Raw genomic sequence first — 12708 nt, forward strand, 5'->3', positions numbered from 1 at the left:
GTGAGGGAAAATAATATAATGTGAAGTAAAAGAAATCAACATTATGTGATGAAAATTAAACAGAACTCAAAGGGCTGAGCAGTCATCATGCTGATCTGCCTCTAATCCAGTTCATATTGCTGTACAGGCGCATTTGAACAGAGAGCGCATATGCTGATGGAAGGGAACAACAGGAATAAAACATCAAGGATTAAAGGTAAACGTGCTGAGTGAGGGTACCTGGCTTCTTGGTCTGTGATGATGGGGTGGGGTGCATCTTGGCGTCCCTGCTGAAGCCATCCAGGTTGCCTTTTATCGCCTCCAGTGCGTCATCGCGGCTCTTCTCCCCTGTCTGAGTACAACAGATGATCGAGAGACCAGAGGGTCATGTATACGAGCGGTGGACATGTCATTAAAAAGAGACAGGATGTGGAGAGAAACTCACCTTGGGTTTGACACTGCTGAGCAGCCTCAGCTTCTGTTTCTGCTCCTCAAACTGCCGTCTCTTCCTGTCCTCCTCCAGCATCTTCTGCTGCTGCTCCAGACGTTTCCTAAAGGGCAGCAAGAGTACCGACATTATGGGGAGAGAAGTTCAATAGTTTGGGGAAATGGCAAAATATGTTTATTAGGTTTTTTGAAAGAGCAAAACACAGAGTAATAATACTGTGTGCAATTTCATTGATACGTTCATAAATGAAATGGAAGAAAGTAGGATGTCCGTCAAACAGTAGCTCCTTCTTGATTCCGATTGTAACCAATAAAATAATAACCATTCTTTCTATTTAATATAAAACCATAAGCACTGTATATTAACTTAAATGACAATTATTTTTGGGGGGGGGTTCAGGTTAGCTTAAGAATGAGTCAGCATATTGACACCCCCCCCCCTTGTAAAAAAAGATATGGTATAACATGAAAATGCTATGGAGTTATCACATTAGTGGTAATAGCAGCAGCACTGGAGCGCAAAGAGAGTCAGTGTCATGGTAACATTTTAGTTCTGGAAAACAACTCAACAAGATTAAGAGTTGACAGCCATGCAAGCGGCTCTGTGTGAGGCTGTATTTAGGGAACAGCAGAGCTTAGAGCTAAATCCTAACATCAGAACGCTGAGATATGTGTGAGCATTCATGCTAACGCACGAACAAACACAAAGCAGAGCCATGATGTCACTGTTAGGGTTTCTTACTGGTGCTCCTCTGCCATTTGTTTCTGCATGTCCACCGTGTACTGGGGTCCAGCAGGTCTCATACCCATAAACTGTGGCTGACCCATGAACCGCATCCCAGGGGTCTGCATCCCGATAGCCATCCCACCCTGTGAGATGCAAAAAGAAATCAGAAATATATTGAATTACTATTATTATATATAGTTCATGCTTACAGTAAGGGAAAGTGAACACAGATTCAAGAACAGAAATAAGATGAAGTCCATACAGAAACACAAGCTCACCTGCATGGGCATTGCTCCTTGGGGCATCTGTCCCCCAAAGTGCATTCCCATCATGCCCTGCATGTTGGGCTGCATGACTGGAACCATAGGGAAGCCCAGCTGCTGCTGCTGCTGCTGCTGCTGCTGCTGCTGCTGCTGCTGCTGCTGCTGCTGTTGCTGCTGCTGCTGCTGCTGCTGCTGTTGCTGCTGTTGCTGCTGCTGCTGTTGCTGTTGTTGTTGCATGGGTACCATGCCTAAAGAAACACAAGGAACAGAATATTACATAAAAATGTGAAGCATGACAGTAAGCATAATTTAGATAACACTGAGAAAAACTTAAAACATGTCTGCAGATTGTGATAACTTTAAAAGTCTGAGTCTGAACATGATTCAAAATTTCAAATCAATTTCCTAGGCAGCTAGGAAAATACACGGGTTCAGCAACAACAACCAAATCTGCTTTTGTGGTGACTAGTGTGACAGCTTGGAGGAAAACAAGAGGACCAAGGGAAGAAATAGAAAAGTGCCGGTTTGTTTCCCCAGATGCTGTGTGAGCTGACAGCCAGAGCCGAGCGACCGGCCTGCAAATGATTCCTCATGTTACGGCCCAACAGGGCTGAATAAGTGGCTTGTTTAGGTGGCTGCACACAATCTACTTAGTCTAAAATGACAATGCTAATGGGAGCATGTAATGACCCCTCAGAGACGTTTTTCCCCCAGTGGAGTGTGGATAGTTTATCGAGTATTACTGCAAAGTAAACCTAGATATGACAAGCTAGCACAGCTCAATAATGGGCGACAAAGGAATGCGCTTCAATGTTTTGATTCATGCTGCTCTTTACTTCTGCCTGTTGACTTACAGTGATCTCAAGCAGCAACATTTTGGATCAAATGTTGTGTAAGCTTGTAAATAACTTGTTACGTAACATTTTTAATGATGACAATAATTAAAAACAGTGTAACTTGTTTGTTTTTCAAAAGGAATATTTAATCCAAATGTTCGGACATTTTGCTAGATGAGTCACATTTAAAATTCAGAACAAAAGCTTGTTCCATTTATGTTTAGGCTTCTGATAATCAAATTGGTCAAATATGGTCCAGGTTGGGCAGTGGCCATAGGTTGTGCCAGGACTCCATGCCTAGAGCCCTTAAAAGAGAGCAGTTTTCACTTCAGTGGAAGAAGCAACAAATGTGTTCTGTTACGGTCAAAGGGGAATAAACAATTGTCTGCACTATGACTGTCCCGCACGAAAACAGCCTTATATTTAAGAGCAAGTATTTGGAAGTCAATAGACTGGAAGTGTGACAGTTAGACACATTTTCCTTTTTAAAAATAACCATCTCATCTCACAACATGTTGTATGAATAGGCTGCCACTACTGACTGCAGCAGAGTGACTCACCTTGTGGCGGTCCCAAGCCCCCTCCAACAGGATACATAAAACTAAAGGAAGAAAACAAACAGGAAATTAGGTCATATGATTAAAGAAACGCACAGATAATACATTACGGTTATCTAAAACAGCAACATGTCCCCCTGTAACCTTGAACAATGCAAAGTAAAAGTCATCAGTACTTCGTAAACTGCGCCTGTGGATATGAGGCGGGCAATCAGAAGCCTTCGTAAAGGGAAAGTCATGACTGCATTTAGATTTCCTAACTAGTGATTGCTGTTATGTGTGCTGTATAACAAGATAGTATTCAATAGAGTAAATATAATTTTATACTGTACACTGTCATATTATTACAACACAAATGAAAGAGCTTGTTATTATAGAGAGATTATTTAGCCAAAGTTAATGACATTTGAAACCGTATGACTGAATAAAAGGTGCCTTTACCTCTTCAAACTATGTGATTGGATTAGGTTTGATTGTGTCATTGAGTGTAAGTGCCTGTGTGTACTGTAAGAGCTATAAAATAAAGTTAATTTACAAAGACCAGATTTAAGCTTGATTTCCAAACAGCAAATCTTTGAAATGTTGTTTATTAATGCCAGACAATCTGCAGGAATGGTAGAGTGTCGTTTTTACAGACGACTTGGACTTGTGCTGTGAAACATGAAATAATCAGAGAGAGTCTCTCCACGGCGGCCAAGTCAATCTAACCAAAGCCAACCCACACAGGCCTTCAGCTATTTGTCAAATAACTTCTTACAGCCCAGTTCTTCAGGCTGGAACTGGGGGTGCAGAGACAAATGGAAAAAAGAGCCAACCACTGCTTCCCAGAATGACTCTGGGTTTGAGCATCCAATACACTGTTTATTTGAGAACTTTGGAACAGCATTTCTGCTGCTAAATGACCTAAACAAAACTCATCAAAAGCTAATCAATTCAGGTATATTCTAAAAAGTACACAGCAAAAGTAAAGAGGACACAATTTATTACACAAAAATATATAATAACGTTAATAAATAAAACACACTTTAAAGCTCCTACAATCACCATTTGAAAATAATAATGGAACAACATTATCCTATTAGCACGAAGAAGTGGTTCCCCTCACAGTACTGATGCAATAGGGCGTTAGCTTCAGTCAGTGATGGTGCTTGACTTGGGGGGTTTCACACTCGCATCTGCTGCCTGTAAGACCAGCAGCTTAACAAGCTTTTATAGGAGCACTACAGCTCTGCTGCCCACCACCCTGCAGCAAATAACAGGTCAAGGCTGGGCAGATTAACATGGAAGGAGATAAGCAGCGAGCAGCTGTTGACGCCTTGTAAAAGGCCTCTGATCATCCCCCAGATATCATACAACTGTTCATAAAGACCGGAGGACACCAGCAGGGTCAGGAGTTACTGTCAATGTCATCATGACCAAGGATGCTTAAACAAGAGTGATTTCATATTATTCTGAAGCTGCTCCTTTAGTGGAATATACATTAGTTAGGGGAATACAAACTGAGACCCTTTAAAAGAGAACATTATGAGCACGATGTTTTTGATAGGAAGTCTGTAACTATTGAGAAAATGGATTAATAATCAAGTACAATGTCGTGGTTTCAGCTACTCAAAATGTAAGGTTTTTGTTTATTTTCTCCTTTTTATTTAATGAAATACTAAATGTTTTTGAGCTTTATCATATCTGATTGACACCGACATGCAAAATCAACAACTACATATCTACCGACATGACATCAAAATTACAACCAAGGCTGTGATTGTATTTGTCAATCACTCAGTTCTCCAAAACAGATATCTAGTTATAATTCACACTTGGAAATACCAACCATTCCAAAAGAGAACAATACACAAAAAGCAAAATAGAGCATCATCTGAAATTCATAATGTCAACTGTCTGACAATCACCAGAGGCCAGTACTACGAAGCAGGATTTTCGCTTAGCCGGCTAACTTCAGGGAAAACTCTGGGTTTCCGGTCCTACGACGCTGGTTCTCTTTTTAGCGGGCTAGATCTCCATGGTAACTTATGCTGAGCGACTAACCTGCCTCGGAGCAGGTTAGGTTGCAGGCTAAGAGATCAACTCAGTGAAAGCACTGCCTGCTGACCAATCAGAGCTCAGTGTGCGGAGTTTAAAGCGATCAAGTCATATTACAGGAGAAAGGAAATACAGAAAAACTGCCGTTGCAGGAAAGACGGCCGGCAAAAATCACCGACTGTGTGAACGTGAACATGAATAGAATATCACCTCCATCTTCAGAGCAATCTGACTATTATAACATTAGCGTTAAGAAAGCTTAATTAAATATCTGCCACAACATAAGTAACCGGATCAGAGTACATTAAGTACAGTCCGCAGCATATCACATCATAATGTATCATATATCTCCTGATCTGAGTCAGCTGAGCCGTATCTGGCCGTGCAACACTCACAGTGTCACATACTGTATGCAGAAGTATTATTTTAAGCAACACATAAGTTGACGAAACACTCGAAACAAATGTAATTAAAGTCAGATCGTGTCTTAGACGGGGCAGTGATATCATAAACCTGTTGATGTACACATTCAAACACTTTTTCCAGCTGTATTCACCTTGCAGGTGCAGCTCTGTGGCTTTTATCCTGGATAAAGTGTTTAAGTCATGGATGTTTAAAGTTTAACTTCTTCATATGTCTAATATTATAGTTGACTTTTCATTCAGGAAGTATGATGCTGCGCTGTCAGTAGTACACTTGTCCATGTTTGTGATTGGTCGAATGCTCCATATACCACCCCTTTCATGTGAACGCGCACCTAACTAGATAGGACACGGCTGGCTTGAGCGATCCACTTGATAACCAGCGTCGTAGGACAGTTTAGCGAGAGCGCATATGTTTTGGATTAGGCCAACCGGCTAACTCAAACATATCCAGGTTAGGTTGAACCAGCTTCGTAGTACAGGCCTCTGGCCTGTAGAAGACCGAGAGATCTGCATGCATGGAGTGATCATCAGCGGACACAACTCTCGATGCATCATGCATTTGTGTTGCTGTTTCCGTGGGAGGAATTCATTTTTGAATGAAAAATAAACTCTAAAAACACCCACAAAAGTAGATGCAGCTGTCTAGCAGGTTTTGTAAGTCGCAATACTGCTCTACCTCATGGCTTTGTACTGTCCTGACAGATTTGTTATGTATTATTTCTGTATTTTTTATCAAATCGTGCACGGCAGGAAAAAACACTGAACTAAACCTTTTCCAAAACTGAATGACATGGGGATGATTCTGAGAAAAATGAGTTGTCCTACTCTATTTGGATTATTCCATTAAGGTCCGTTTTGCACAAATCCAGCTATTAAAATAATATTGAAGGTGAAGGAACTTCTAAACTTTGGACTACAAATCCAATATTGCCATACAAGAGTCCTACTCATTGATAAGAAACATGTGGACAAAGGCCTACCTTAACACCATAACAGGACAGCTTGGATAGGATATATTTACATTTCTGACCGTTTCTGACTGTGACTTAAAGAGAGGCAGTGCAAAATTACCAGTAACACCTTCCTGTGATTGAATATCCGGTCATTGTTTGGTCAAAAAGTTGCATTAAGTGCACATAATTTAAGCAAACAATAGAGACAATTTCACAGAAATGACAGCACAAGGCAAATACTGTCAACCATACAACTGTTATTATCTCCAGGTCTTCACATTACACCTGCTTTTTCCTACTACTCACTGCCCGGCACACTCATCTACAGCCTTGAGGGTTTTGGTTTCAGCCGTCAGATCAGTATCACAGGGCTAGTTGAGATGCTTGTAGTCAGAGCACATTTATTATTAAAGCTGCTCGAATTCAGCTTATGAAATAATCATGAGTCTGCAGACCATCATAATAATACTGCTCTATTAACACACCTGTACATCTCCTCAAGATGTAAAACGATTTGATGGTTAGAGAGGAGGAGTGTGTATGTGACACTTGGTTAAGTGCGTGGTTAATTAAATAATTACTCTTTAAAAGATATGGAGTTGCCCTTGAAAGGTAAATTATTAACTAAATCAGCAGCTACCTGCACTTCCCATCTGCTTCATTTTGTTAAAACACTTTACAGATACGTAATACCCCCAATGGCAGATAATGTATGTAATACTCATAAAGTTCATAAGACCAGGTACACTGTCAGCCGTCCAGGGGCCTGACTGCATAGGTGCTAGCTACTTTCCTGACAATGCTATAAGAGATTAATATGCGTTGTGTTCTATATATATCATGAAATATCACCAGATACCGCGAGAGTTCGTGACAGTAACGGTTACACAAAGCATGACACGTGTTCTTTGTTAAAATACGGACATTTTGGCATTATGTTGGTACACTGAGCATACAAAACCAGCTAGCTTACGTTAGCTGTGACACCTGACAACCATCTCATCTCATCTCATCACCCTGCACCCGACAACAGAACAACCTTTAGTTGCTGTGTTGGAGGCCATTCTTTGGGATTAATGTGTTGCTAAACGCCACTCAGAGGCGGATAATTCACAAATAGATAACATTTAAGCGACAGAGTTGATTTTTAAAGGCTAAAATACCTGCCGCCTCCCCCAGATCCTGGCCGCAGCGCCATCTTGATAACAGCAGTCAGTCACTAGGAGGAAGATGACGTCAGCCGTGACGAAGGGTGTGTGTCGGAGACCGGGCCCTGAGTATAGTCTCTCAGGCAAAGCTTACTTCCTGCTTCCGGGGTGTTGTTTTCACATGGGGGGGGCCGTTATTAACCTGTTGGACAAAAACTTAATCTAATTCATTTTATGCACCAATGTGTGCCTTCTTTATGTAAGTTTTTGGGTGGACATTTCTTGTTTTAAAAATGAGAAACACACAATTCAAGCACTAGGTGATACTTTTTAATATAATAGAATATTCATCAGTAAGGCTCCAAACGCATTTTCTATTTCTTTTAAATATTTCATCACCTGAGCTTCTTTTCTACCTGCAAGACATAAAACAGGGCATGTCGACATGTCGATTAACAGAATATGTACGGCAATGAAGGTTATCTTCCAGCAGATGTCAGTGTTTAGCTTATTGGCAGCTTTGTTCATGCACAGTCATATTATACATACAGCCTGCACAAAGGGTCTTTGCTCCTCTTTTATAACGAAACCTATATGCAGTGTGTGCAGTCTAAAATGTGCTGCAGTGTAGCTATTTCTAGACAGACATACCCTCTTATGATTTTGGACAAAGATGAGAATGTTTGAAATCTGTGTTCTGCATGTTCCATCAGATGGAGTCAGAAAACTAAATATTGAAGGGACATCTTTCTGCAGCACACTTGCATTTTCAAACACATTTTTTTCTAATTGAAATCTCTCAAAAGAAGCTTCAAAGTGACAAAAGTGTTCATAATATGAAATGTTGTTTCTAGTTTCTTTCAGCTCATAATAAAACAAATGGATACTTATGTTTAGGTTATGTTTGGGTGATTATTATTGAAAAGGGTGAAATATTTTTATTTTAGTTTTTTGTAAACTCCCTTAACCTGGGATTTAGCTACACAATTGACCTCCATGGGAGCAGACAATATTTCTGTATTTCTTTACATCAATACAATACAACATGTTTATTTAAATATGTTAATGTCTACCAAAGAGCCATTACAATGCTTTCATGTCAACTGTAAATAGCATCTAATGTGTTGTCCAACATTTTTACCGGCTGCTTGAATTATTTAGGCCATTGTGCGTCCTGACAAAGTGATTCAGTTTGCAGTTTCATTGTTACACCAATGACAAGGTGGAGCTACAAGGAAAAGCCTCTCTGGCATTGTCTCATCGCGGCTGTTGTTGTGAAAGATTTACAGCTTAATGAGAGCAGTGTAAGACAGCGGATGACAAGCCCCGCTGCTATCCATCACCTGGTCTGCCCTCAACCTTCCCATACCTCTGCTCCATTCAACAGCAATGATTCAGAGTCCATATGCATGACAGAGGGACTGATGTGGCCTTTTAGGCTTCAGAGTGACTCTAAAAGTAAAAAACTGCAGTTTTAATTGAACCATTTTGATCTTATTTCATTTACTGTCCATCAAGCATTTAAAAAAAGTGTAATAAATACAGTCTAATACAAGTCAGATAATATTTTGGCAATAATTACAGCAATAGATTACAATTCTTAATAAAAGGATTAAGCAAATAAAATGAGTTTTCATACAATTTCAAAAGGTTTTGAAGACAAAGTGAATATTTTAGTGCGTATTTTACATGTAAGTTGATCAAAAAAAACTAAACAAAAGGATGTCACTAATAATTAAGAAGATATTAAAGTGAGGCAAACAAAAAGAAGATAATTAAAATTCAATCTCCTCTCATATTTCATCTACAACTTGAGGCAGCTGTCAGGAGCATGACCAGACTGTGATAAATCTCCACAGGCCTTAAAAGCCTGTCATGGCCTAATGCCAGACGTATGTACCCTTTAATGACCTTGTAAATGTTTAGAGGAAATTCATTTTTACAATATCCAGGTAAAACACCAAAGAAATGACGGTTGTTTGTGGCTTTACGTGGCATTTTATCTGAAATAAATCATATGAAATAAACCAGCATCAAATATTAGGACCATGAGTTATTTTAGACGTGTTTCTGGGTGAAAATATCTGTGTTCACTAGGGTCTAAATTCACCAATTCATTTGCATGTGGGGCTGAAAACCTGTTATAGAGAAATCCTGACAGATTGATGTTGTCATGCTGATGCTGTCACAGGCTTGATGCTGGATGTGTTAATGATTTATGGGGAATGGTGGGATGCCCAGAATGGGACCCGGGTTAATGTTCACCTTTCTCGCCGGGCCTCCTCTCTGGGGGGCTGCCCACAGCCCGTCCAGATCCAAGCGTCGAGGGGACATGACTGACTGACGGAGTCGGCCGTCCTCCAGCTAAACCCGGCACACACAGCAGGGAGGAAGCCCACGATCTGCCCTCAGAGGAGAGGAGGGGACAGGAGACTGACGAGGCCTAATCGTCTTCTTGATGAGTCTCAATGGAAGCAATAAAGAGCAGCAGAAAATGCATTCAAACTGTTGTAATGAGAACACTTACAAACATACCACACTGGTGATAATGAAAGTCCTGCCTCTGAAAAATGTTAAGTTTGAGCTTCACTGTGAAGAATTGTAGTTTTAGACCAGACGTCGGCTTTCATATATCTGCTGAAGGAACGTTTCTGTAAGCACAAACAAGTAGGACTGTAATGTGGTCATTCCCAACAGGATTTTTATCTAACATGGATGGATTTAAGTTGTTGAATACATTTTCTTAAAAGGAAAAAGAATGCTGCTATTCCTCAAAGTAAGGTATCATATACAGCAGCCAAGATGAATGTCCCCTGAAAGGCGCTATATAAATCTAAGTAATTATTATTATTATTATTATGATTGAAGTCATGAGCCTCTCGCACTTGATGTGTATTATGTTGTACCCAAAAATTGTCCTTCTTATTAAACTGATCAGTAATTATAGTTATATTACCATATGGTCCATATAAATTATCTTGGACTAAAATAGCTAAAATAAAGGACAAATCTTAAGTCTTGTCAATGGAAGAAAGAGTCTGTGAAGATGTCAAAGCTAAAGATATCAAAATATCCTAAATGGACCACTATTCAGAAAAGAAACGTCTTCATCACATGATTCAAATAATGTAAAGACATGTTTGCTCTCCAAAACGTTCACCTGTTAAGGAAGTAGGTCAATCCAAATGACTTCTTACATTCACATTAATGCCGTGTTTTCTTGTCCTTACAATAGTGAATGCTAATGAGCTGAATTGAACAGAAAAACTGGAGATCAAAAGCCAGCAATCTTTTCACGCGTGCGGCCTGGCTGTCACTGTAGGTGGTGCTGCTGGCGATGTACGGTGAAGGGTGCTGATTGTTACTCTGGAGGCCTGAGTGATCTCCATGACTGTGCAGCAGCACAACAGAGGCCTCCTTGATGGGGGCTTTTGATGGATTCTCCTGTCAGAGCAGCTCCATACATGTGTATGTATTTCTCCATAGAAATGTTGGCGTTAACTCTGGTCGCAGTGACCAATTAGCCCTGGCAGAGAGTGGCCTCCTGACCCTTGACCCCTGCTGGGTAGTCTTATCCATTAACCCCTTGGGCCCCAGCTGGAGTTGATGTAGTATCCTTTATTCTGCCTCTGCTAAACACACGGCCACATTCAGCCTACAGCTTCCACTTTCTGTCTCTTTGCCCCTCGCCTCTGTTCCCCGGGTGGCAGCTCGCTCCTTGGGTTGACCTCTTGAGTCCTTGAGATGAATCTGTTATCTCCATCTTCACCACCCTGCAGCAGAGATACACTCTCTAAAAGAGCTTCTCCTACATTGTATCTCTATTTAGTGCGCATGGTTTCCTTTCCTTTTTGTATTTTAGTGATTGCTTTCAGGTAGTTTACCTGCAGTTTTTTTTTTACAGACTGTTCCCAGCTTTTTGCTTATATCTTTCTAATACACTGCTGGGGGGAACATATAGGTTTTATATCCGGCTAGCATTTGCAATTGTTTGGAGCTATGGTTATAAAATATAGTATAGGGTGCCAATCTACTGAAATTGCCCCTTCTCTGAAACTGAGTGCAGACTGTCCAGTTCCTGATCACTGAGCTGGACAACAGTGTGCCAGCCCAGCACACTGTTGTGAAGATAGAAACCTTGGTTACTAACGGCTGAGAGAAAGTCTGCAGTAGTTTTTTGTAGACACTAATTGATCTAAGTCTCCTTAGGGTAAAAACGTGTGTGTGTCCTTCTAGGGCTTCAGTGTTGTGAGTGCAGTCGACAAAGCTCAATGGCCTTGCTGATTTTGGGCTTTAAATGATTCTTGTTGCGCCATATGAAGAAGCTCTAGATCAGTCCTCTGTATTTGTGGTCTTTGTTGATGCAGCGGACAATGGAAGCGTCATTAGGAAACTTTTGGAGTTGTATTGATACCTGCTATTAGTGATAACAGTAGCTGTATTTATGGTTTTATTGCAGTATGTTTCACAGTATGTATCTTTAGCGCTGATTGAGAGGCTACAGTTGGCCTGAGTGCAAATGTGGGCAGACTCAAAGTTCAGAGTTCAGTAACTCAATACATCAAAGAAAGTGATTAAATGGTTTGAATCATGGGTTTAAGATTTTCTTAAAAATGTAATGGATTGACTGACAACATTTACCCAGATGAACTTCGTCAGGCCAAAGTTGAGGCGTGATCCGTCATGACCTTCCCTGTTTTATGCTCCGCTGCCTGGAAGACATGCCAAGCCTCTCACAGGAGGTGAAGGGAGAGTCAATGATCCTCTGTTTCCCTGGAAGTGTTCTGCTTTAATCAGACAGACAGCGCTGCACCACAGCCACTCTGGAGCTGACGGCTATCTTGGAAAATAAATGAAAAGTCCCATGAAGAATTCTTTGAAGATGAATACTTAATGTATTCCTTGTGCTCCTCTCAACGGCGCATGTCATTGTCATAAAACCTACTGAGTGTCAAAACCTGGATCAAGACTGGATAAAGAGAAAGGAGACCAAACATGATTAGTTTATGATTTGGTTTGTCATTATACTGTTTTAACCTTTAGTTTAGTTGTTAGTTGAATGTACCTATACGTTTTGTTAAAACAATCATACCAAACTTGGAATAGGAGAATTTTTCTCTTGTTAAGTATTACTGCTTTAAGCAGGAATTCCTAAATGAGTAATGGTGCCCCCTGCTGTGAGACATGGAGCAATAAAGAGTAATTTAAAAGATTACTTTTCCCAGAAAGAAATAGTCTGCGGGGGCTTGCGAAATAGCATGCTGACGTTTGTTAAAAAGTGTGCTGGTATTCTTTCAACATTTCATACAAAGTTAGCTGTAAGATAAGAATAAAAT

General features: G+C 40.5%; 1 protein-coding gene across 7 annotated transcripts in view; it reads right to left on the reverse strand.

Moving 5' to 3' along the window:
- Positions 1-7467, reverse strand: part of synrg (synergin, gamma) — a 44418-nt gene extending 36951 nt beyond the window's left edge. For all 7 annotated transcript variants that reach the window (XM_071205133.1, XM_034096828.2, XM_071205132.1 and 4 more), the window contains exons 1-6: positions 7388-7467; positions 2813-2853; positions 1432-1664; positions 1169-1296; positions 425-530; positions 220-331 (exon numbers count right to left, since the gene is read on the reverse strand). In XM_071205133.1, coding sequence (XP_071061234.1) covers positions 220-331; positions 425-530; positions 1169-1296; positions 1432-1664; positions 2813-2853; positions 7388-7422 — 655 coding nt within the window. In that variant the 5' untranslated portion in view covers positions 7423-7467. The remainder of the gene's footprint in view (positions 1-219; positions 332-424; positions 531-1168; positions 1297-1431; positions 1665-2812; positions 2854-7387) is intronic.
- Between the last annotated feature and the right edge of the window lie 5241 nt (positions 7468-12708).

Source organism: Pseudochaenichthys georgianus, chromosome 13, assembly GCF_902827115.2.
Source record: "Pseudochaenichthys georgianus chromosome 13, fPseGeo1.2, whole genome shotgun sequence".
Classification (NCBI taxonomy): Eukaryota; Metazoa; Chordata; class Actinopteri; order Perciformes; family Channichthyidae; genus Pseudochaenichthys; species Pseudochaenichthys georgianus.